We start from the raw sequence: 25,341 nt of genomic DNA, 5'->3' as shown, positions 1-25,341 counted from the left end.
TCGGTTACACACTGTTACTAATACTTGGAACTTGTGTAACCTTTCAATGGGAAAATCTTAAACACATGTACGAGCCTCACCTCTAATGCGTCTGTCTGGTAAGAATGATCGTCTATGGCTATGGCACCATACTAAAGAGTGCCTCCCCAAAATGCCCTATCAGTGCTGCCAAGCTCCTCTTTATCCTCTTGTAGGTGCAGTGTAGTGACTTTGCTCTTTTCCCCCCTGTTTTAAGCAGTTGGTGAACGTACACTGCCAATATTAAGCAACCAGTTCCAACTTAGCTAGCTCAGTCATTCGAGCATGTTAAATCTATTAACAAGCTGGTCATTAAATGAATTGCTGACCTATTTCTTCACTACTCTAGCTAAGAAACTACCTGATGACCTATGAAAATATCAATGGGATAAGAAAAATTATTAGCTGCACAAGCAGCGCAGCAGTTAGTCACTTTGGCAGCTTCCACCAGCCTGAAGAGAAATATTCACCATTGCCAGCTACCAGTAACTCGCCAGGATCTGGGTTTTGACACAGACTGATGTCTAGGGGAGACACCATGAAGCTGCTTACACAGGCAGCACTCATCTCCTCATCCTCAGCTTATTACTGGAAATGTTTTTGGCAATTAGGTGGTGCACGGCAGCCAGGAGTGGAGAGGAGGGCGGGAAGCCCACAGGTGCTGGAGCGGTGCTTGAAGAGCTACCTCCTCTCTCTTTTGCAATCCCTGCCTGCTTGACAGGCCCGGACGGCATTACATCACTTCCTAAAAACAATCAAACGGAGCCCATCTCCCGGAGAAATACAACTCAGAGGCACCGGGGCAGGAAACAGGAAATGTAAATGCTCCGCAGAAGCCCAGAGAGAGCCGCGGAGGCCGAGGCAGCATGCAGCCACCCGGCTGGGTCCCGCTGCTGAGCGCCCTGCTCCTCGCCCAGGAGGGCAACGGTGAGTGGCCAAGCAAACCTCACTTACTGTGGGGGCCCCGGGCATGCTGCTGGCAGGGCTGGCCCAGGGGTGACACCCACAGCTGCCCTCGGGGAGAGGGGACCTGCGGGAACTCGCTCGCTGCTGCCTGTGGCTGCGCCTCTTCCCAGTCGCGGCTTGCCCTTTTCTCTTCTCTTCTCCTCGGATGTAAGCCTGCACAGTGGATCTTACATTGAGGTGTGCAGGGAACTGGTGTCTCTGTTCCGGCTCACCAGGTGTTTGGGGTCTAATTTTAATCGTTTCTTGTACCTTGTTAACCCCACACCCATGCTATCAGCCATATGCTATGTCATAGCAAAGCTCAAGACCCAGCTCGCCCTCCACCCAAAAGCCAGCTGCTGATTTCCGCGGTGCTGATGACCCGAAACCTGCTCAATGAAAGAAAACACAGTTCTGGAGACAAATATTTGGAAATCTGTCTTGCCGAGCCTTCGGCACCCAGGATCTAGGTGTTTTGAAGGGAAGGACCACGAGGTGGGACAGCTGCTTATGACCGAGTGCTGGAGGCACTTGCTACAGCCCCCTGCAGAGGGTGGGTTGTGCCGCTTGCCCTTCATCGTGCCGGGACTGCCTGATGCAGGCGGCTGCTTGGGGAAAACCCTGCCTTGGTGGGGCTGACATGCCCCCCCGGCGTCATGCAAATCCCTGCCCAAGTGCCTCGATAGGGACAGAAGCATGTCACAGCTGCTGGGAGGGAAGGGAGAGCCCTCCAAGCAGCAGGGAGAGGCACTGCCGCTCGCCGCTACCACTGAGCTTCTATGGAAACTTGAAAAGGCACTGGGGAAATAGGTGGTGGCACTGTGCTGCTGTTGTTGTTTTTTTCCTGAAAACCAGCACTATTCCAGGCTGTAAAACCAGGCTGCAGGCTCCAGGCATGCTGCGGAGCTTATCGCGGTTAGCAATCGTGCTTAGCTGTAAGAATGAGTTAGGCGAGCTGTTACGGCATGGTTTGGTCTTGCCTGTGCTAATGCAGCCCTGCTGTGCTACGGGCGTGCTAGGGAAATGCGTTCCAAGCTTTGCACGTGCCTCCTGATCAAAGTGACCGGGAGAAGAAAAATCCTGTCACGAATGGAGCAAAATGGAGGTGCCAGAGAAGCAGAGAGGCAAGACCCCCGCCGTGCAGTGTGAAGAGGAGCAGGGGAGCTGCCAGAAATCACTTGCGCAATGCGTTGAGGTCAGACTTGTGCTTCCATCACCTCCATGTGCTGGGGGCTGCCTGAGCCCTGGCCCCCCAAGGGCTGCCATTCCCTGCACAAAGTGCAGCTGGGCAGGAGCCTGGCCAGTGTCAGCCCCTGCTGCCTGAGCAAGCCCTGCGCTGCTGGAGAAAGGTGATGGAGAAGAGGGGGGATCCCTGCTCTCCCCCCCACAAAGGTGTGCAAGCAGCCCCGGAACACAACCGAGGCTGGTGCTGAGGGCAGTTTTTCACTTGGTCTTCTGGGGAAACTGAACTGGAGGGGTTAAAATTTCTACTGAGATTCCTATAGGCTGCAGGTGGGCCAGGAGCACCTTTGCTGTGGCTGGCCTCCCAGGTGCATCCTTCTTGCTGACTGCTTTTGCTTACAGATCAACAGGACAGGAGCTTTAGGGGAGCTTTCTTCTTTTCTCCTCCAGTCCCAGACACTGTTGCCTCCCTCAGAGCAGTGTGCTGGGAAAGGGGGCAGAAGCTCTGGGATCGCCACGGTCTCACCTCTGCTGTCTAGAAAGAGCTTTGAAAAAAGTAGGTGATAGGAGTAAGATTAGATCTAGCAGCAGATCTAAAGGCAGATGGAAGCCTTTATAAACTGTGTTCCCATACCTTGCTGGAGCCTTGTAAAATCCTCACCTCGCCATTTGGATTATGATGAACAGATGGTTTTGTCCCAGCTGCACTGCAATTACTCTGGGGCGGCAGCTCTGTGAGTGTGCCTGAGGTCCCAGCACTGGCACTGGGTGGAAGGGACTCTGGGGTTTGCACAACACCTACACTGGTGTGTGCCGAGCCTAGAAGCAAATATTGAGGCCCTTCCTATAGCTTCTAACACAGAGCAAGACAATAAGAAAGGAGGATTTGCTATATATTCTCTCTTTCCAAAGTGCAGCCCCCTAAAAGCAGATGAGAACCCTTTCTGACAAACAAATCTTTGTTTTTATTTCCTCCTCCTCCTCCTTTCCAACCAGACACAATAACCTCTACTGCATTTATTTAAGCACTTCAGGGGCATTTCAGAAAATCTCCCTTTTACGTCAGCAAGATTTTATGCTAAATTTCAGTCAGTGACTCCTGCCTGTTGTCCCTCAAGAGACCTCTATGACTGCAGCTGAGCCTTCAGAGCTGCTGAACTTTTAATTTTGGGGTCCTGCTGAGAGTAGGGAACACTGAGAGGTTTGCACCATGAGTTTCTGGATGTGGTGGAGTTGCACAGGTGCCACTGATGTGGAGCTGGAAGGGCACAGGATCAAACAGAAGGAAAAAAAAGAAACATGACTCTGTATGGAAAATGTTTAGCTCTCGGGTGACGGATGAGGCTGCAGGCTCACAGTCTGGCTCTAAACGCAGGACCACATCTGCTGTTTAAAGAGCACTTGGGGCGGAATGGGCACGCAGCAAGGAGAAAGCCATTTCCTTGGCCAAGAAGTGCACCCCAAACCCTCTCTCCCCGCTCGGGGTAATACCCAGACAGCACTCCCTAACACCCCTCTGTAACAGGATCCTCTCTGCGGATGAGCCGCCCCGAGACGCTGGCTCAGCCCGTCGGGCGGCGCGTGGGCCCGGCAGCCAGCCCGCGGGGCCTGCAGCAGCACGCGGCCCGGGCAGGCCCCGGCCGACCGCGGCGGGCACGGCACCTCCACCATGGGCGCTGCTGGCGGGGCGAGAGGCAGGGGTGTGCCAGGCAGCCGCCGAGGGGAGCCCCAGGGCGGAGAGGAGCCGTAGGAGTGTGTGTAGTGCGCGGCAGGGCTGGGAGGAGGCACATTGGCCTGCTCTGCGTGGCCTCGGAGGCTTGGCTTCTTCTGTCGCCTTCTCCCGAGCCTTCTGCTCAGCACGTAGGAGCTGTTGTGCAAGCTGAAAAGCTCCCTTCGGAGACTCCGTCTGAGTTCAGTGCGAGCCCAGGAGGGAGGCCAGGGCCTTGCCAGCAGAACGCGGCGTGCTGACTGCGTGCCATTTGCCTTTGCCTCCCATCCAGCCGAAGCCAGAAACCTGTTTGCCTGCTTGCTGCATCCAGCAGCTCCTATCACCTCCTCGGAGTGCTGCAACGCAAACCGCAGGGGAAGAAGGGCAGCTACCACAGAAATGCTGCTTGTTTGTTTGTTTGTTTGTTTGCTGCACAGCTGCTGATCCCGGCCTGCAAAGCCACTCAGGATGTTCAGCCCCCTTTACTTCCCTTGAAAGGCAGGCTTGGAGGCACCTGCAAAACCCATCAGTCACTCGAGTGTATTTTTTAAGGAGAAAATTCTGAACAATGCCTCATACCACGATACCTGCATAGAGGGACAGAGCCCTTTTGTCATTCATACCAACTGTAGTGGAACCTTTTTTGAGCCACTGCTGCTGCTTGCTCAAGCATTCGGGCCCCCTGGTGCCCAGATCCTCTTGGTGGTGGGAACACCTTGGCTTCTTGCTGCAGCCAGGTGCTCACGCAATGCCCAGCTCCCCATCAGGATGGGGCCCAGCCACATGCCAGCCCCTCATCCTTCTTACAAGGGCAAAAAGTGGTGATGTGGGCTGGGAAAAAGCTGTGTTGTGCCCTCAACAGCTTCCCTCAAGATGACGTGCAGAAGGCACTGGGTGCGGGTGTCAGAACCTGGCCAAAAGCACAAGGCTGAGCCCAGCAAGAAGTGCTCTGCAAAATCGAGGAGGTATCTACATGGAGATCAGCAGATCTGTCTCTCTCCGAGCATGGAGAAAGTGCTTGAATAACATCCCACAAACCCTCCAGCTTTCAGGCACTCTCTGACCATGCTCCAAACCTTGCAACATCCACCTTTCATTCACCTCACTGGGATGTGCCAAGACAGCAGGTGAAACACGGGATATTGGAGCAATATCTTTGCAAGAGCCTTGTGCAATTGTCTGCCCGGCTGCTGAAAGACACATTCAAATCTCTCAAAGAAAAGGCCTTAGTAAGAGGAAATACTGCCCAAAGAAGAGATGGTGTTTTGGCCCTGGAATTATGTAAAGCGAACAAAATTACGAGGCAACAAGGTCACTCCTTGTGATTTGCCACTTTCTTTGTCTGGAGACTAGAAAAGATAGTTCTATTTCACACAGAGATAACAGATTTGAAATCTGCTTTACAGCTCAAAAACAGGCAAATAAAAAGTAACAGAGACATTGGAAACGTCTCTCTTGGAAATCAAACACAATGTGCGCTGTAGCTGAAAGCCTAGTACTGCATTTAATGAGATGTGACCGCTTGCTTTTGCTTTAGAGTCACATCATGCTTCAGACATTTGGAAAATCCATTTTATCTCTAATAGTAAATGGAAAATAAACTATTTCCCCCACACCCTTTGTGCTATTTTTAGCACTGGGCTTGTCATTGCAAACATATCAAATAAGGCAGCTGACAGGTTTCAAGGAGGATGGCTAGAGGAGAAAGAGGAAGCAAGGTCACAGGAATGGTCCTGTGGCACTGCGGTGCAAATATATATGGCCAAAAAATAATAATGGAGAGGTGCTTTCCCTCCCATCCTCTTTGCTGGGATTAATGAGAGCCAGCAGCTCACGCGAGCAGGTCGAGGAGCACACACGTAAGGGGTCACTGCCTGTAAAGGCACTGAAATACTAGGCAGGGAAGAAAGTGACAGACATTACTGACATGAAGCATTTTGCCATTGAAGAGCTAACATTTTTGTTGTCTTACTGCAGTGGAAGAGGCTGGTGACCTTTGCAGTATCAAATATTTTATTAAAGTATTAGGCATTATTTACTGAGTATTATAATTATTTATGAAGCATTAACATTCTTTCCTAGCTTTCAGGAGAGGGTGAAACAATCAGGTGCCTGTGTGATAAGCGTGGCACAAAGATCCAGATAAATCACTGCTGCCACACTCGAAGCATTGCATTCATTTGAAATTGGGGTTCGTGTCTTGTGAGATGCTCACCTCCTTCCTGAGGCAGACCTGGGTGGCGAGGAGGTGCTGCAGGGTGGGTTAAGCAAGAGATAGCGCTCTCACCCCAGTTTTCCTCTCTTGCTCGGTGTCCCTGGGAAGGACAGATTCCTGTCCTTCTGATTCCTCATTTGTAAAATGGAGATGATAACTGCTCATCTCTCAGGGCCATTATGAAGATTAATGTGTTTACTAAAGCATTTAAAATGCTAAGTACTTTCAGATCCAGTCCTGTGAGATTTGAAATGCCAGCGCTGAGGTGCTGAAAACCTGAAGCTCTTGCTAGCTCGAGTGGAAACCGCGGCTGCCCAGCGCCTGACGAGAGCAGGGAGCACCATGTCGCTGCAGAAGTCATGCTGTCCTGTCCTGTGTTACGGCATAAATGCTGTGCCACAGCGGCGCCCTGTCTGAAAGGGCAGGTAACATAAAAAGTCACCAGTTCACTTCAAGCAGTTAATTTGCATTTGGAAACCTGTAGGTGTAATTTATTGAGGGACTGATTCCCACGCCCCTGGCTACCACAGGGTTTTTGGCAATAGCATGGAATCCAGCACAGGCCGCAATTTACTGTGCTGCCATCAAGCTTTAAATCCCATGACCGTCAACAAGGACTTTTAATCGGCATCAAAAAGTCTTGTTTCAGTATCACCAATATAGCCAATTTCGGCCAATTGCCTTGCAAAATGTACGCTAAATGAAATCAAAACCTGGATCCAGATTCAAAACCTGCAACCTTCACAGTTATGACAAAGAAGCAGCGTTGTGTCTTTACCACTGTGAACTGTGAGTGCAGCCGGTACCATCCCTGTGCTGCTACCTCCTCCAGCCAATGCAGAAGTGAAAGTCAGCAGCGCCCGCAGGCTTTGTGCTTCCTTTTAGACCCGTTCCTCCTTGCTGCACGGCCAGACAGGGTTAAAGAATTGGAGGAGGGCACAACAGGGTGAAATGAGTGAGCTGGAGGGGCTGGTGAGCCTGGGAGCAGGGTCTCCCCAGGCACAGGCTGAGCGTGGAGAGGGACGGCATGCTTGGCAGGGCAGCAGAAGGCTTTTAGGAGAGCACAAGAGCTGATGTCAGCCTGCAGGGCAAACACGGCAGCTGCGGGCAGGCAGACCACAGGGGCTGACATGTCCCTGTGTAAGGCAGCTAAAGAGCCCTGCCACAGTAAGGTTTTGTGACAAACTCCACGTGTAATTTGGCATCTGGTGGCCCAGACTTCACACATGTGTGTGTGTGCATTTGCTAATTGTCTTTTTTTTAAGACATCAAGTGAAAAACGAATACTAAAACTGCATGCTTTGACTCTCTGATAGCACCAGTAAAACCCACACAATGTTAAGCTGTCCTCCTATGTTTGGTAGGCTCCGAAAACAGCGAGGATGGTTCTGGCTATGGATCACCAACATTACCCACCGCCACAGTGATACCTTCTCCTGCTGTGACTCCTATGTCCTATACAACCGTGGGCAGCACCCAGCCAGTCCTGGTCTCTACAAGGCCTACTGAAGGCAGCTCTGAAGCGGAAAGCGTTCCAACCACTGAACTGCATGACAAGAGCAATAACGAGAGCCTAGAGACGGAGGAGCCATCTGTCTTGGTGTACGCTGTCCCCGCTGTGCTGCTGGCCCTGCTGATTTTTCTGGTTATAGCTTTTATAGTAGTCCATAAAAGGAAAAAGTCTAAGCAAGGTAAATTTCTCTTCTCCTGCATCAGGAGGATATCTTTAGCACATGCTCAACATCATTCACAAAATGCTATTTCAAGGACCGGGATGCCCCATTTAGGGTGCTCATCTCTGGTTTTAGCTCCATGTCTCCCAAGCAGAAAAGGAGCGAGGAGACTCACACAGCAGTCCCTCAGCGAGAGCTGGTGCTGCTGCCCTGGCTCCTCGCAGTTCCCATATGGATGAGGGATGTGGCTGTGCCATGCTGTCCTTGTGCTTGGTAACCCCATGCAAGGTGACTTTAGTGCTCACCCTACAGGGTGAGGCTGCAATAGAACATGAGTTTTTGCAGGCCGAGGCTTTTCAGTCACTTCAAGAACCCCTGGAGGGGAAATTGCTTGTCTTCCTGTCCACTGTGGCACTGACATCCACTCAACCCCTGGCAGGCTGAGCTCACGGCGAGCTTCATTTAGTGTGCTGAGGATTAAACATAACGGGCTGCTCTGGAAATGGCAGGCAAGCAGGGCGGGATGTGCTGCCTTTCATCTAGAAGTGGATGGTTACGCCCTGTGAAAACAGAACCTGTTTGAAGTGACCCTAGTGCAGGATTTGCCCATAATATAGAGAGTGTATATACAAACAGCATAACTGTGAACAGCAACTTTTGTTTTCTTTTCCAGATGAGCTGGGAAGTGAAAACGTAAAAAGGTAAAGTTTATATCTTTTTTTTTTTTTTTTTTTTTTTTTTTTTTTTTTTTTTTAATTTCTCTAACTCTAATAGGCTTGCTGGTTTTTGCCCCCTGCACTGTCTGGTTTCATTTAAGCACGCACCAAACACTGCTAAATTTTCCCCTAATCGTTGCAGTGAACACCCTCTAGAGGTGGCTAACGTGCAACTTCGGGGTGTATCTTTCAGGCAACAGGCAGAGGAGAGGCAGCGGGATGGGGCGGGCGAGAGCTGCCCCACGGGGACCCATGCAGCATCTGCCCCTGGCCCCACCAGCCACCACGAGATATGGCCATGCCACGAGCAGAGGTCGGTCCCTGGGCTCACCACAGCCTCTTGCTGTTCAGAATAAGCTTCGTGTCCAGCTTCCCCATCTTTCAAGGCTGCCCTATGTGAGGCAGCTGCCCTGGAAGTAATCCTCTGGCTGCTGCAGGAACCTGCTGAGATCTGCGCAGCTCTTCTCCCAGTGAAACTTCTATTGAGCTCCTATTACTATTGAGCTCCTATAACTTCTACAGAGCTCCATCTTGCCGATAATCAACATAATGATATTAAATTAGTTTTGGGGGGGTGCTAAAAACAATTTTTCTACCATGTGACTACAGGAATGATCGGTAAAGAGAAGAATAAATGGTGATATTCAAATACATACAGAGTTTGGATAGCTATGACGATGCCTTTTTAAGTGTCTAGGCTGGGGCAGCTTTCCAGAGCGGCCACAAATGCCTGGAATTATGAGGGAATCATGCACAACTACTGCCTTAAATGTTTTCTGATTTAAGCCTTTGTGTAATGTCTTTTTCTCAAGTCCTATTTTTGAAGAAGACACCCCCTCTGTTATGGAGATAGAAATGGAAGAGCTTGATAAGTGGATGAACAGCATGAACAAAAATGGTACACGGTAACCCCTCTACTCCATCATCCCTCTCTTTCTAGCTGACGTAGATCCCACGCGTAGAAAACCAATGTAAGGCATTTTGTATTTGTGTCACTGATTTTCCTAAAACATTTTTAGTTGTGTTCTTTACTCTTTACTACAGAAATAGCAGCACGAATGTCAGGGGTAGGATTGTTCAGAGGAGTATTTTAGTTTGTGTGGGAGCTTATTTTTAACATATGAGGGAATATCATAAATGTTTTGAGTTTCCAGTAGGCACTTGTTAAAAACAAGTATAGCTGTGAACAGAATTTATATTTTTAAATACACATTTTAATGCTGGATCCTAGTTTCTATGAGGAATCCAGTCCTTTCAGTCTCGAGAGTTTCTACAGTTCTGTGGTTCGCATTGTGCTGTCGTAGAAGAAACAAGTATTTACTCGTAGCTCAGACCACTGTTTACATAAAATCACTGCCAAGATCTTATCACTGCCCCCCTCCTCTTCTTGTTTCCTTTCCCTGACTTGCCATCTCTGCTGCATGAAGCACAAGCTGCTCTTTGCTGCTGATCCCTGACTACATCCTCCCCACTGAGTCTGCCAGCACTTGGTACCCGCTGTGCCTACCACCAGAAGCATCTTCAACTCCCTCTTAGCTATTTCTTTTTCAAGCATCTTCTATTTTTCCCTAGTTTTCTCCCAGCTGAGAATCTCTGATCTGCATCCTCTTTCAAGGTTCTCCTACCCAAGCACAGGTCTTCTGTGTGAATTAGCTGGGGCAAATTAGCTGGGACCTGATCATGAACTGATATGTAACAAGCCATGCTAACAGCTTCTCACTGACTTGGAAATGCTGAAACCTCATTTTTAAATTCCTGGTCCCTTGCCTTCCATTCAAACAGCCCATCTGTCTGACCTCCTAGAGATGTTTTGGTTTTTAGGACATAAAACCCTTTGGAGCATCTCTTCCCATTAGCAAAACTCTCCAGATGACGGGGTTTTGACCTTCTCGGTCTATAATCTCCAGCTGAAAACAAGTTCTAAGGGTCAGTCATGAAATTAAGGCATCAAGTACAATACGTAGGGAAACACTGAGTTTTTAATTTCTGTGGACAGAAGGGAGCAAACATTTTGCAGTATGTTTTTTTCAGTAATGTTCCCTAAACCTCACCCCTAAATTCGGCACTGGATGATGAAGCATAGGTGCAGCTGTAAGCTGTGGAGGGCTAACAAATGATCCTCCCAAGGTAGCTCGTGGGAAGCAGTCCTCAAAGGTAGTGTGCTTGCCTATGTGTACACAAACAACTGAAACGTATCTAACAGAGAAGTTACCACAGTACCTATCAAAGGGAAGGAGGATTTCAAACACAAAATATTTACACTGCTTGGAACATGCAGATTTTAATAGATAAAACGATGCAGAAGAGCAGGTTTATGTACTAGAGTGGCTGCACAAAAAAAGTTTGATGTGATTTTGAAATAAAGCAGAGTAACTGCCAAGAGTAACTATCACCTTGTTTCTCATCCTGTTTCAGCTGATTGTGAATGTTTGCCTACTGTAAGAGAAGAAGAAAAAGAATCAATGGCCAACCCGAGGTACTTTTAATTCATTATGTTATTTGAAGAAACATGATCAATGTCAGTCATTCCAAAATAGTCTCATTTTTTTATATACATAATTATAAAAGACTGATTCTGGGGCCTATTTAGGTTTTAAAGTTCTTGTGTATGAGGACTGATTCCAACTCAAACGTTTTGATACTCCTTTAATTTTAAGCCAGTCACTGCCCATAAATCACACCCCTAACTAGCCTTGCAGTGGCAAACCAGTGTGAGACAGATGACCACATTGCACAGACAGAGTTTTCCTCACCGGTCAGCCTTTAATCACAGCTTCCTGAAGCATTAACACCAGCACCCAGAGCAGCTTCCCGAAGGATTTTCCCAGCACTGCCCTGCAGCCAGCTCAGGGGCCAGGAGGGATGCAGAACAGCCATCCAGACAGCTTGTCAGCTTGCAAGCAGCTGGGGAGTAAGAGGCTTTTGGGGCACAATGACATCCTCAGCCAAGTTCCTTCCCAGAACAGAAACAGTCATTTTGAGAAAAAACACCATAGACTACCAACTTCAGCAGGCATTTTAAATACAGTCCTCATTAAAGTGGTTCTGTGCTCTATTGCCATTAACCCCATCAAGCGGTGGGGATTTAGCTCCCAGCTGGCTACGAGTGCCTTTGGGCTATGTGTTCCCATGGGTGCCCCACCTGTAAGATGGAGATATCACCACTTTGAAGCACTGCATCCAGGCATAAGCCTTGACTCCTAATGGCAGCCCTGTTCAGATCAGGGTGTTTCAGTCTGAGTGAAGGTACACATCAGTAAAAACTTATTTTCTTATAGCTGGTGTCCTAGGACCAGCTGTGATGCCTCTGAAGGGTAGGAAGGCAAACAAGGCCATGTAGGAAGATGAGATTTCTCTTGCCAACATTCAGAACTGCTCAGACAAAGGACATTATCTGAATACAAAGGGCAAGATTATTACTGGAAGACTGCTTACTTTAGGAAAATTTGTTCTCAAATTACGTTACAAAAAGAGTTAAGATTTTATTTTTGAGAGTTCAGTACGGGAAACATCTCAGTGCCTCACTGAACACAAGTGGCTGAGTGTTATTTTCCTCCTTCATACAAGTTGCTGGAGGGTTCAATTAAGACTTAAATGCTTTCAGCTATGAACTAGTTTAGATAAGGTAGCATTTCAAGATAGCATTTTGAAAACATCTGAGGCAAACTGTCACAATAATGGCATTTCCAGAATGAAAGTTTTTCCAAAACTACTTTGCAGAGTAAGTGACTTCTTAATATAAAATTTTAAAAAGGTTTTAAGAAAAGACCAATATGGTGCTGAAATACTGGTAAGTTAATGCTTTATCTTAAAACTACTTTTTCAAAGTTCACTTTACACAAAATGTTGGAATGTGCTTCATTTCAAAGTGGAAGTATATTTGAAATGGTGCCATTTTCTGGCAAACAAATTAGTGCCCGTTCATTTCTGTGATCAAACCTTGTCAAACCAAAGAGGACTTTTTCCCCAGCCAAGCTCTTTGCTGAGTACTGAAGAGAAATACATGCCGATAAACACGTTTCAGCACCAATTTTGAGAAAAACAAAAAGTGAAAAAAGTATGAAGCAAGTGAAAAGAAAGCTGTTATTCTGGCTAAAACTCTTACAGGCATCAAGGCTATGGAGCTGTGCATCAGAGGCAAGGTGCAACAGCCCTAGCTCCCTCAGAGGTGGTGCTCATCTGCCCTGCACACAAGCTCACTAAATAAAACACATCTGTGTATACAGATACGTTTTGCATGTATATGATCTTTTATAAATATATATCAATGTCTTGCACGTGAAACCTAGTGCTAAAATCCCAACCAGGATACCTGCGCACACAGGCGCAGGACAGTGGGTGAGGTGAAGAGGAGGGCACACGACAAATCTCTTCTCTGGGGAACTTTTCCCCCCCCAGCAAGGAGAGGCACAGCACCCGCCCCCGTAGGGTGCTGAGATTGGCAGAGCAATCCTGCCTTATCACACCCTCTGGGTACCCTCCTGCTTTTTCTGTCCAGAAAAAAGATGGGTCTTTCCTACAGAGGGATTGTCTGGGTGGAGAACAAATCATTACAGAAAGAAATCCTCTCTGCCCAGCCTGCACCTCAGCTTAGGAAAATCATAAAAAGCCATGAAAAATATTAAGATTGTGTCCCTTTAAACTTCAGCAGTGGCTTTTAACCCTGCTGTTAGTGCTGATGGAAATCCATCCAGCTGATAACAGAAGTTGCATTTTTCATGTCTGTGTGAACTAAACATGAAGAAAGTGCTAGGGAGCAAGCTACCTAGGCAGAAATCAGAGGGGCAAAAAGAAAATTAATCTATTATGAGTCTAGGTTTAATATATATATATATATATATGTAAGAAAACCATGTAAAATGTTATCCTCAGGCGTGGGAAGAGGGGATTTTATTCTCCTGGTCCTAGACAAGGACTGAGGAAAGCTCGTGCTGGATAGCCTCCAGCCAAAATAAAAGTGGGATCATCCCTTGCTCACAGGCTGTAGCACCACAGATGGGCTCACCTGGTGTGCTGCATGGCTGACATTGGTTTTCTGTTCACACCTTCTCATGGGTTGAACAGACACTACTGCATATTTTTTTCTGCTGAGAGACAAGCAAACAAGCAGCCTGACACCGGTGTTTCTTTCTCTTCCATGTACACCCAGTGATGGTGAATCATGAAGTCACGGCAGCAGAGAACTGCTTAAAGGGAAGCAGCACACGAGCTGACAGACCCCAGATCCCGGATGAACTGGATTTAAACATGATTCATCTCAAAAGGCTGGAGGAGCAAATGCTTTTGTTGTGCCCTGCTACTTACAATCTTCAGAGAAGAAACATCAAGAGGAAAAAAAAAAAGAAAAAAGTGCTATAGTAGGACTAGGAGGTCGACTTAAATTCCTTCCGTAGTGACCAGTCAAGAGAAACATTTTCCCCACCCCAAAAAAGAGCTGTCCATGTTTCTGCGTCGCTCTCCTTCTCTGCATAGTGCAACAGCTAAGAGCATGTATGTGCTGAATTCGGTGGGCTGTTTATTCATTCTTTTTGGTTTAAACAGCACCCACAATTCTGGATTGCACTGGTTTAGTGTGTTTGAATCAGACTGTTGAGCTCATATTGATGTGATGTTTACTTTCAATTTGTTTTTTGGTAATGGTGCACTGATTTGCACAGGACTTCTGCTTAGGGCAGTGAAAGACTAGGACTAACAGACAGCTGTGAGGACAGACAGCAGCTGAAGCTCTCCCAAAGGATTTGCCAGGAGGCAGCCTACAACCCAGCAAGGGCACAATCCTCCTAGCAAGCATTTTGTTTTTCAAATTAAAGACACCATAGAAATTAAAAATATTATTTCAATATTGCCTTTGAGTTAACCCACTCCACAGCCCAGCACTGTGCTAGATCTCACCACCCAGCACTTCTTCCTGCGCAGCACTGCTCACCAACAGCAACCTGCTTCAGGCACACTCAGCTTGAAAATGCTTCTCCTCATCAAAATGGGCTGGGAGACTCAACAATTCAGTGCTCACACCAAACACACCTGGTAGATAAGCATGCATTATTCCTAACCACTTGGCCAAGGACTTCTGCTGCAAGAATATTACAGCTTCAGGTTTTGAAGACTGAGCTTGGAATATCTGAAAGACATAGGAAGGCTTCTCAACGTGCCTGCTCTCCTTCAGTGACACTGGAAAGTCAGACTCCTGAGATACCTCAAGTTGGGAGCACAAACTCTGTATTACTCCCGTGGATTTTGGGTGGCATGTCTTACTGATGTGGTTTAAGTATGCAGCATACAAAACTGGATATGTTTGTGCAAAGCTTCCCCTCCACTGTATTGAAAACTTGCATCTCATGGTACCTTAGATCCTTCCATGTCACATCCTACCTGTCCTCATATTCGATTTAAACGAGAAACTTCCTGCTCCACAGCTGTTCATTCTGCTCAGTTTTCTTTTGCTTGCAAGTATTTCATTAATATATGTTCGTGCCTAGCTTGGTTAAAGAGAGCAAATGAACAAAACCCCCAGAGCCCTAGGATGACAATTAATGCTCACTACCATCTGACAGATACAGAGGAGGGGTCAACATTGTGACTAATTGAGAATGTGTCAAACAGCAAAGTGTTTACAGCTAACCATTTTCCTGAATGTATTCATCACTGAATATGAATTGACTAGTAATTTCCTCAAAGAGTAAATATTTCCTCATTGTTCCAAGACAATTTATTGCACATACTGGATTTAATATGGGTGATGCTAAATTAATTTTCCTTGCTTGGATGATTTTTTAACTTGAAAAAATGTTGTAAGAGATAAATGTAAAACATTTTTTTCCAAACATTTTCACAAGTTCCTGACAGGAAAATCACTCTCTAGAACACTGATTTACAATAATACAATCACAGGGGAAAAGGGAGAAGACAAATTAAGGCAAGTAAAAAAAAATGGAAGCGGATATTTTCCAGGAGCAGCTTTGTTAGCACTTTCTTCCCAACGGAACTAAGCTGCTATGCTAAGGCTTCCTACAGCTTGCAAAGCAATAATCAGAAGATGTTCAGAAGAATATTTTTTGTAGTTTTTCATGAGGAAAAACATGTGCTTTGAGACCATTATTCTTTACTGGTTGTGTGTCTGGCATGCAGTCTTTTGCAACAGCAGCATCCCATGGCACCTCTAGCCCTACTCCAGCCCACACCACCCCCTATCCAGCAGGTGCTGCCTTCTCCAAGAAGCCAGCTGAAGCCCAGCTCAGACAAAGAACCAGGGCCTGTACTTCTTCCTGTGGTGTTCTTTTCATTGACTTAAAAAACTTACCAACCCCATTCTGTGGAGTAACAAAACCATGACATGATGATCCTTCACCCTGTCCTAGCCATGGATGTAGGACAGTGAATAATGAACCACAATGCATGGAGACAGTACTTGAAAACAGACTGTCAGGCATATATCCTGTTGGTTTTGACTTACTATTAATCCCCAAGTGGTCAGAATGCTGCACGGTTTCAAGTAATTTTCTTTGACATTTGGTTTCCCTGAAAGATTTAAGTAAAACTGGAGGGAACACATTTTCTGTAAACTTATGTTAATAAGCATTAACCCTTACTCTGAAGATCATCATTAGCAATTTCTACCTCAAGCTTTAAAATCATTTTTGCCCAGAATTGATCTTGAGGTGAGAGCTCAATAAAAAAAAAAAAAATTATGCCATTTACCCTTTCTAAAAATTCACATCAGGACATGTCTTTCCTTCTTCCAGAACTTTCTAACCATTTCAAAGTGAAAAATAAGGGCTTGGACACTTCTGTAGCCAATTCTGGATACAAGTTACCTGCCATTTTTAAAGGCAGCAGATCTAATCTAAAAGTTGCCGAGTTACTACTGAAAAGTTAAGGCTTCATTAAATCCTGCCCTCCTGATGCAAAAGAGACCAGCAGTTGAATAATCTGTATTGCAGGATAGTCATGGATACTTCTAATAGGTCCCTCAGTACTCTGCAAATATGATTTTTAGTATTTCTATTTTCCCCTAACAGAGACTTTAATGGCTTTTTTGTTCTTTCCCTCTGATCTCCTAGTGTTAACAACAGACTCCTCTGGAGACTGATGTGATAACCCCACTGCCTCTCCAGGCTGCCCATTTCACCCCCTCTAGTATCTCTTTTATTTTCATTTCTATGTAGACTTCAGCATTTTCTAAGGCCATCCCTCAGCATCCATTCAGGTTACAGCCAAGCATCTCCGCAGACCCCAGCAGTTATGGATGAAGCTTCAGCATGGTCACAGCCCTGATTCCTTTCTTCCTCACTCCCATCCAATAATCCCCTCTCCTGATACTAACCTGCCAATTGCACTTCAATCAAGTCTGTTTTATACTTTTTTTTTTTTTTTTTATCTGTTCCTGCTCATTTTCTTTCACATACACTGGTGATCTCTATATTAATCTTTTAGGTGGACTAAATTACAGGGGATTTAGACCATTTTGGTCCTACACTGGTACAGCCAAAGGGTTAAAATACTCTAGTTTACATGTACTAACATTATACCTTCTGTTTGTTTTAATTTTTCCCTAAATGATTCACACAGTCAGGCCCCCTAGCCTACAAAACAAAGAACAGAACAACCAGGCAGCAGGTAGTATTGTAGTGGATTATTTTAATATTGCCATGGATAATACAGGCTATGCCTCTGCTGTTACATCCTAATCATCTTGCCTGGTCTAAACCAATCCATCCCACCGTTTTTTTTTTTTTTTTTTTTTTTGCCATCAACCAATAGCTCAAGTTACTTTTCCTCTGTAGAAAAGAAGGAAAAACACACAAATAGGAAGTCACTTGCACTACGTTCAGCAAATGTGATGATCCCCGAAGAACTGTTACCTCTTCCCTTATTTTATTCAAGCACTTGAGCAGTTGTTACCAACATTTCTCAGGACAATTAGATATCTAATTTAGAGTAAGCAATTTTTGTTCTATAGAAAACAGAAGGCTACAGACCCAAAAGAAGACTTATTTGAGAACCATATAGATAAGAAGGAGGGTAATTGAGAACTAGCATCCTCCTAGATGCGATGAAATCAATACCTTAAGGAAGGTTTTCAACAACATAGAAATAACACCTCCATAAAAATACAAATACAGAGTTACTGGTATCACCAGCAGTTAATAGCACAACAGTCCTGCACTCAAACACATAACCTTCCATTAATGCCACAAAAAGAAGGTTGCTTTTGGTTTCTAGGTAGTCATAAGTCACGCATTCCCAGGTATCTACTGATTTATGAGATCAAAAGAGTTAATATTTTTCAGTGCTAAAACCAATGGAAGGCTATGAAAAGCTATTGTTTACTTTTTGTGTATGAAATTGCTGTATGTGCAATTGTTTTGTCAAAGAGCTGTTTCGAATGATTTTGTGATGTAAATATTTCAAAGTCATAATATCACTTAGATGTATTTAAAAGTATCAGAGTTAAACCAATTTTTTCTAATAAAGGTTTATAGTAGTTTTTAGTGCCTACTGTTTCTCTTTTTACCTATAACCCCACTAATCCACTCATGTCAGTAAGTGCTAGTTTTCTAGTTGATGACTTGGAGATTATTCAGTTCATGAAAGCAGATGTACAGAGACATGTAGTATATCAATATGTTATTCTGATCATTAAATTAAAATATAGGCAAGAAGTTAATCTCTCCAAATTACAGAAGTGCTTTGAATTAATTTATTAAAAAAAAAAAAAAGCTGCTTTGAATTCCTATGTATTTCTGTTGGACTATTCCAGATTGTCTTAGTAATAGTTAAATTTTTGCTCCAGAGAAATTGGTGAAGACCCACCACAGCCTTGCCATGTGTGGCCATAGTTGTCTTTTAATTATGAACTGCTTCTGAGGTTATTCCAGTTAAGCACCAAAATGAGAGTCTCCAAGTTGACAAAGCTGCTGAAATAAGTTTAGATACAGATTTAGAAGAGACTAACAAAGCAGTAAATTGCTTTTCACTTCCATCAGTCACATGACAGAAAGTTTCATTAGAGGGGAGCAAAACAGCCTAGGGGTGTCAAAGCTCAAGCCACTGGGCCTCCTCAATACCTTTACCACATTTGTCAACATTGACATGAAATGACTACTACCTAATGTAGCACTTATCAAGAGCAGTCTCCACAGGATGTCATTTGCCTAGCACCACAGAAGGTCAACAGACACAACTTTTGTATTTGATACAAGTGTTTACAGCTTCATATAAAGCCACTACTTTGGCTCTGTACCGTGTTACCTTATAGCCACAGGCACCAGCACCCCACTGCTGGTTTCCTCTGTAGGAGCCCTCAAGTGATCAGCCTCCATTTTCTCTTCATGTTTACCCCAAGTCACCAAGCACGAGGAGCCAGAAACACAAAATTGCAACACTACTCCTTAAGTCTGCAGTTTAAGAATCCAATACCAAAGTAAATCACAGGACACCTTTGCTCCCAGTGAGACCCAACACACTCCCAAGGCTAAGTTAAGCTACTGCCAAGGGCTGATATATAAATACTGCCAGTGCAGGTGGCTGCTATTTCGCTCAGGTGAAGGGCAGTTTGAAGGCAGGCTTTGATGTCAATAAAGATAAAGCCTTGATTAGGCATCTGGCATCTAACAAAAACAAACAAAAAAAAAAGCAGGAAAATATGTCGTTAAGCATTTTTTTCATCACGTTAAGTGTCTTGACACTGCCCATGACTGGTACTACTGCTCTGAAGAGCACAACCTCCTACATTAATTCTAGTTTCCATGGGTGTATAGCAAAAAATATTCCTCTTTGGTTCCTGTAGTTGTTATAAAGCATCAGATTTAATTATCTGGCTACAAACTTAAGGCAATTACTTAGAAATTCATGTTTATTCTGTAAATTTTATACAAGTTTTTCTTATGCAACAGGATTTTAAAAGGGGACTATTTTTACTGTAACAATTCAAATGAAGTTTTTCCTAGTGCATGCCAAAGCTGAGCTCTGCAGCCGGTTTGATGAAATTCTTTTTAATCCTCAGTGTGTTACGCACATGGATGGACTGCTGAATTTTACTATATAGAAAAATAAAATGAAGGAAGTGAGTGCTTTGTCTTCTGTTGATATAGATAAACTTTTAGGAACTATAGTTACAGATTTCAGAAATAAGCAAAAGGATGACAGATTTCTTAAATAAATATGCAATTCAGCATTTTTCCAAAGAAATTCAATTACTTCCCTGAAAGCAGAACAACATAAAGCACTAACTCTGTGTGTGCAATATGCACTCTGAAAGGAAAGCAGAGCTGAAACTAAAACTCAGATCCAAATTATATGGAACGGATTTGAATTTCATGGCACAGACCTCCCCTGTGCTCAGAGACTCAGCCCTGAATATCAAGTGCACGTGGCAATCAGCAGTGCTTAAAATCCAAGTGACAGCAGGAGAAAATGAACCAAGTTTGACACCTTCCTCTCCACTGGAAAGCAAAAGTTGGGAAGTATGTGGTCTTTCATCTTTGCATTAGACCAGGTCATGTTCAGCTTTATGGCAGCAGTGGGACGACACCACAAGAAATATTGGATTACCCTTTAATTTGAATGGATGAAGTCTTAGCCCTGTCAAGGTCAGCGTGACTGCTGCCAACTGTTCAAGAGCCTCTATTTTTGCTTTAGCAATGATTCAACAGGAAGGACTGAAGCCTTTGGTAGGCTATCTGCAACACAACTTCCCCCTGCGCTAGGTGTGGTGGCAGGCTGGGTTTGGGAGGTTCCTGCTTCCTTGGCCACTTGTTCTCAGGCTGGCCTCAGCGTGCCAGACCCCAGAAACACCAAGACACCGTACAGTGCCTCGCTGCAGGAAGAAAGGAGCAGTGAGCTGGCTGTGCTTTGGAGAAAACCTTCTGAGAAGGGGTTATTTCTGCTCTGGCTTTCACTGAGGCTGGTGTCACACTCAGGGTGGCAGGAGGCTACCGCCCTTGGTGCTCCATATTCTGCAGTCGCATGGGGGAAAGCCCACCCGGCATTTCTGAAGCTGGTGCCAAGTCAGAGAGCAAAACCACGGAATACCTGACTTTTCTAAAGAGACCCCAAGCACAACCTGAGATTTCAAAGCATTGCTTTTTTTTTATGACTACTCGTCAATTCTAGAGTGAAAAGCCAAGCCCCGGTGCTTGTTTATACCCTTTCAGAAGGGCTCCCTGGGCAGACAAGGCTGTAAAAGGATGGCTTTTTTACTGGCAGTGGCAGTAACAACCCCCCAGCAGGCCACACCCTGTCTAGCAGCAGTAGCTAGGGAGCACCAGGATTTCGCAAGTAGCATCACTAACACGGCCACTGAAGGGGTTCTTCCTGGGAGCCTGGGCTGCAGCCCTGCTGGGGTGCACCTGGCTGCATACTAAGCCGGAGTGTGCTGCTCGTTTTCTCAACACCAGCCCCCCCAAATTCTGCAGCTAAAGCAGGCACACTTGCAGTGCCTGCAGCAGCAGAGACTGGTATGAACTCTTCTTCAGCTCTGCCAACGGTTTTCAGTTTTGCATCACTTAGGCATGCTCCAGGGAGGCCTGATAAGCATAATGCTGAACAAGCCTGCAAAGTCTGAGAACCATCGCTCTTACGGCTCTCAGCACTATTAATATTCATGCAGCTGATCTAGCGTTATAACCCCAGTCATCTTTTCTACAAATAATGTGGGTCCTGAGGTTTGCTGCTGAATTAGGGTAAGTTTTATGGCATGGTAGCCTTCCGAGTAACGCTGAGGATGATAATTGAGGAGGCTTTCTGGCTGAGGGATTTTAGTCTGTTTAGTTGTTTCCTAGCACTGCTTCTGCTAAGGGGTAATTCTTGCAAAATAACGTGGGTAGGCTCATTGCTTTGCTTAATAGAAACAGTGAAGAAGCTGACCTGACCAGAGCTGCAGAAGATATATTACGTTATCTCGCTTTTTTTCAAGCTTATTACAAGGTTCAAGCCCATTATACTAGCTAAGCTACAATAAAGATTTGACCCATGAGTGCCAGAAGGGAATTCATCCTTATTCCCTTTCCTGATTACATAAATCTGAATGACAAGCTATTTAATCTCGGTAACAGTTAACAGTCTCTGATTACAACAGTTAATATTACCCAAAGGAATAGCAGCTACTAGTCGGAAAGCTGTGGTAACACCTTGCTAATGAGAACCATATTTAAGAATACTTTGGCTAACAGTTGGATTTCCATAAACTTTTTTTTTTTTCCTATTAAATTTTTCTTTTATAATGACAGCATCAGTAAGAGGGTCCATATATATATATATATATATATATATGAATTCTGCAAATATCTGAAAACTGCTTTGGACTGCCTCTGAACATACTGGAACTGTCTTCAGCTTTCTCTCTCAGGCAGTGGTGCCTGCTTCTCACTTGTAATAAGCAACTGTTTTCAGGCTGATTTCTTTAATTAAACCTTTTAAAGCACTTTCTGTTGCTAGATATAGCCTGAACAGAACAAAAGCACCATCTCAGAAAGTGTTGGTGATACCCAGAATAACCCTTAAAGCACTAAGGAATCAAAAATTTTCTACTTTCTTTTTCCATTCCCCCTCCTTTATTTTTTGTTGTTGTTGTTACAGTTCAAGACTGGTTTTCCTGCCTGATACTTGGAGATCTCTATCTTTTCTCTTGTGGAAAAGGCTTTATGCTACACAGTTAACTTTTGTATCTCAGGAACATAATAGTCTGAAGGGATCACTCATCATAGCAATTGTCAGGGCTGTCATATCTCCTTTCTTCAGGGATTCCTTTACAGGAAATAAAAGAGAGTATTTGACACAAATTTCAGATATCATTTCGTATTATGTATAAAATTTAATTATATATATATATTTGTATATAATTATATATAAGAACCGGGGTCTTCTCCAGGATCCTATTTAGCTTTCTACAATATTGTCTTCTGGAAAATTTCATGTTGCCTGCCAACAGCAGAAGTATACTATGAAGAAAGAACCAGCCCACAGCAGTCAGCCTGGTTCCTGAGGTAGCATCTCTTTTTTCTGGATTTGAAAAGCAAGTTGGGTAATTTTCCCTGTGAAGCTGGGCTTTCGGACACAAATACTTTTGATGTGTAGTGCTTCCCATGTGCTAGATGTTTCTATTTCTCACTGCTTTTGGATTTAACATGATGCAAGTTTATCTGATGAGGAAAGGAAATTTCTAAAGGAACCCGAAGAGCATAGAGCTCCATTTCAAACCTGCCATGCAGAATTCATTCTTCATTGTATAATTTAACAGCTGCCTACTAAGTAATTGTTCATTTATTGAAAAATCTTCCCAAAGAGCACTGATTAAGAATAAAATGTTGAACTTTACTACCTTTGCATTTTTCCCAGGGACCTGGATTGCTGAGATCAGAACCACAGCTGAACAAGAAATGGTAGAAGCATGCCTGTCTAACCAAAATTATTATTTGGAATTGCACCATTAAGAGATAGCAAGATTATTCCTTTTTCACAAGGCTTGCCAAAATCTATATTCTTAATTTACAATCTATATAGCTATCAGATTGTATTATACAAACCCATGTCACAGCTATGTCTTAATTTGTTAGTAAACAGCCTAGTTCTCTAAAAGTTGCTGTCTCTCTCTCTCTCTCCCTCTCTCATATAAATATCATTACTGAAATATAAATAGTTAAATTAAAGTCTGCTTATGATGGGGCACACCTACAGAAACTTGGTTATATTTTACTTAGTCACAGGAGAGTTTCATTTGCATAGACATGGGAGAAGGAAGAATGTACCATCACGTAAAAGACAACAACGCAGGGAAAAATTGACTAACCAAAAAGCATGCAAATTAATTGAAATCAAGTTCTAAGCTTATATTCACTTGCTAGTAATTTTGATTGTGAAATGCAATCTCAGAAAAGCCTCGAAGCCTGGAATTTGATGAGATACTGTTACCACTCTGTGGTAGTGCTGATAGCCTAATTCAGACAAATTGAGAGTTGTCCCTATCTGGTATGCTTTGGGAAAGTGCCTTTATTTTGCCTCTGACTTTACTGGTTTGGAGGACAAGGTGCTGATTGCCTAAAACTTCCCATTTTATAGCCACATAATTAGAATCAGAAGTAGAATCTTTAATTGGTCAGAATGCTGTAGGCCTTCTGCACGGTCAGCGGGTTATTCTCCTAGTTAACAGAACCCATGACTCTAATGTCATTTTCTTCCTATGATTGTCTTTTCCACATCTGTGCAAAATGCTTTTCAGGAGCTGATGTGCTGAATAATTGCTTTATAAAATGTAAGGGCTGCTGATGGGCAAAGTAACAGGACTGAACAAAATACTAATTATACAGGAGAGTAGGACAGTGTTGGATAGTGTCTGAAATAAAGATGAAAAATAGGTATTCAAATTTAAGTCAAAAAATAAAATATTTAAAAAAATCTTCTTGTTGTGGAACTATCTCTGGAGGTGTAGACAAGAAATTAATAAAGTTTCTGAAAAGTTTGGTTCTGCTATGGCTAGGAGGTATTCAACACTAAGCAGAAAACACCATTGTTGATGAAAATAGGTTTCCACCGAGGTTTCCTATGAACTTGTTGTTTAATGGTATTATGAATAGTTGAAATATCACAACGGTGATTCAATTATTTTCAGTACTGGGGAATACCTTATTAGGATGTGCTCCCACCAAACCTGCTTTGCTTACCAGGACAGTTAGACTACCACAGCTAAATATAGATTGTAAAGGAAATGTGCTAATGCTTTCAAGTTCAAGCACATACTTAGACAAATACTGTAAATAGGCTACTGTTTTGTCAACTAGCACTCGAGGGAGGCACAGAATAGATGCTCTCCCATGGGAATTTTCTGTGTTCCCTCTATGGCTTTTATGGAAACAAGTAGCTGCACTTAGATAGATATCTGAACCTTCTTTTTATTGTTATTAATTTCTGGTCCAATAGCAGCAAGACGAGGCTTGCTAGCCGTGAGCATCTGGGCAAGCTGCCCGATGGAGTTTTGCTACCACATTGATCTGCAATACCCTTGCCATTTCTGCCCTGAATTCTCCAGGGTACAGTTAATTTTAAACAGAGTGCTAGAGCTGTTTTACCCCTGCTGTAGTAGTGGCTGTGGTGAACCTGACAAACTTTGTGTTCTGCTGCAGATTTGGAGAACATTCGGAAATCGGTTCAGTTGAGTGCCACGTCAGGTGCATTAACAGTAGGCAGGAGTTAAGTACTGCCCATAAGGCTGCTCAGATTGGAGATCTGAGCCTGCAGCGTTGCACAGGTCAAATCAAAGTGGAGCTCAGTTCTAAACATTTCACAAAACACAGTGTTTTTCACTGAAGATGTAAACTTTTACAAGTACAGCTTTGCATGCAGAGTTCAATGATATGGTAAAGAAAAATCCCAGCAATGCTCTTGTAGCATACACAAACCAAAATATCAGTATGTAGCACACTTACGTCAGACCCGTTTTCACTAGAGTTGTATTTGCATCAAACTATAGCCAGACATGCAAAGGCAATTAACCCTATCATTAAAGCCAGTGTATTTATACAGGCAGTCCTTAGCTAACCTTCTCGCTGTTTGCATTGCCTCGCTTATTCTATAGGTTACCTCTGCCAAAAGCATCACAGTAACTGTAACAGGGTAAGCAGAAATGGAGACACAGAATGCAGGGAAAAAGAAAGGTCTTGCACTGTATTAACTCTGTAAGTATCCAAAATGAGGCCATTTTCCTGTGTCAGGGTAAGAATTCACAAACCCTCTCCAATATGATACCACTGCTGCTCTCTCTGCTATTACCACTATGGCATGTATAAGTAGATCTCCACGGCAAAGGGTGGGGTTGTCACCAAGACCTATGGTTTGAGATTGAAATTCCATATTGATGAGTTCATCTGTGCTATTGCTTTTCTGAGCTGG

The 25,341-nt window shown here is 44.3% G+C and overlaps 1 protein-coding gene across 1 annotated transcript; it reads left to right on the top strand.

Moving 5' to 3' along the window:
* Window positions 1-816: 816 nt before the first annotated feature.
* Window positions 817-16,230, top strand: TMEM154 (transmembrane protein 154). Its single transcript, XM_084516811.1, has 7 exons — window positions 817-945; window positions 7,433-7,759; window positions 8,415-8,442; window positions 8,651-8,770; window positions 9,270-9,355; window positions 10,873-10,933; window positions 13,607-16,230. The coding sequence occupies exons 1-7, from the start codon at window positions 885-887 to the stop codon at window positions 13,620-13,622; spliced, it is 699 nt and encodes a 232-aa protein (XP_084372937.1). The 5' UTR covers window positions 817-884; the 3' UTR covers window positions 13,623-16,230.
* The last annotated feature ends 9,111 nt before the right edge of the window (window positions 16,231-25,341 follow it).

The sequence above is a fragment of the Aythya ferina genome (assembly GCF_964211825.1).
Source record: "Aythya ferina genome assembly, chromosome: 4".
Classification (NCBI taxonomy): domain Eukaryota; kingdom Metazoa; phylum Chordata; class Aves; order Anseriformes; family Anatidae; genus Aythya; species Aythya ferina.
Note: the sequence above shows the minus strand (reverse complement) of the source record. Positions and strands in the feature narration are given on the sequence as shown.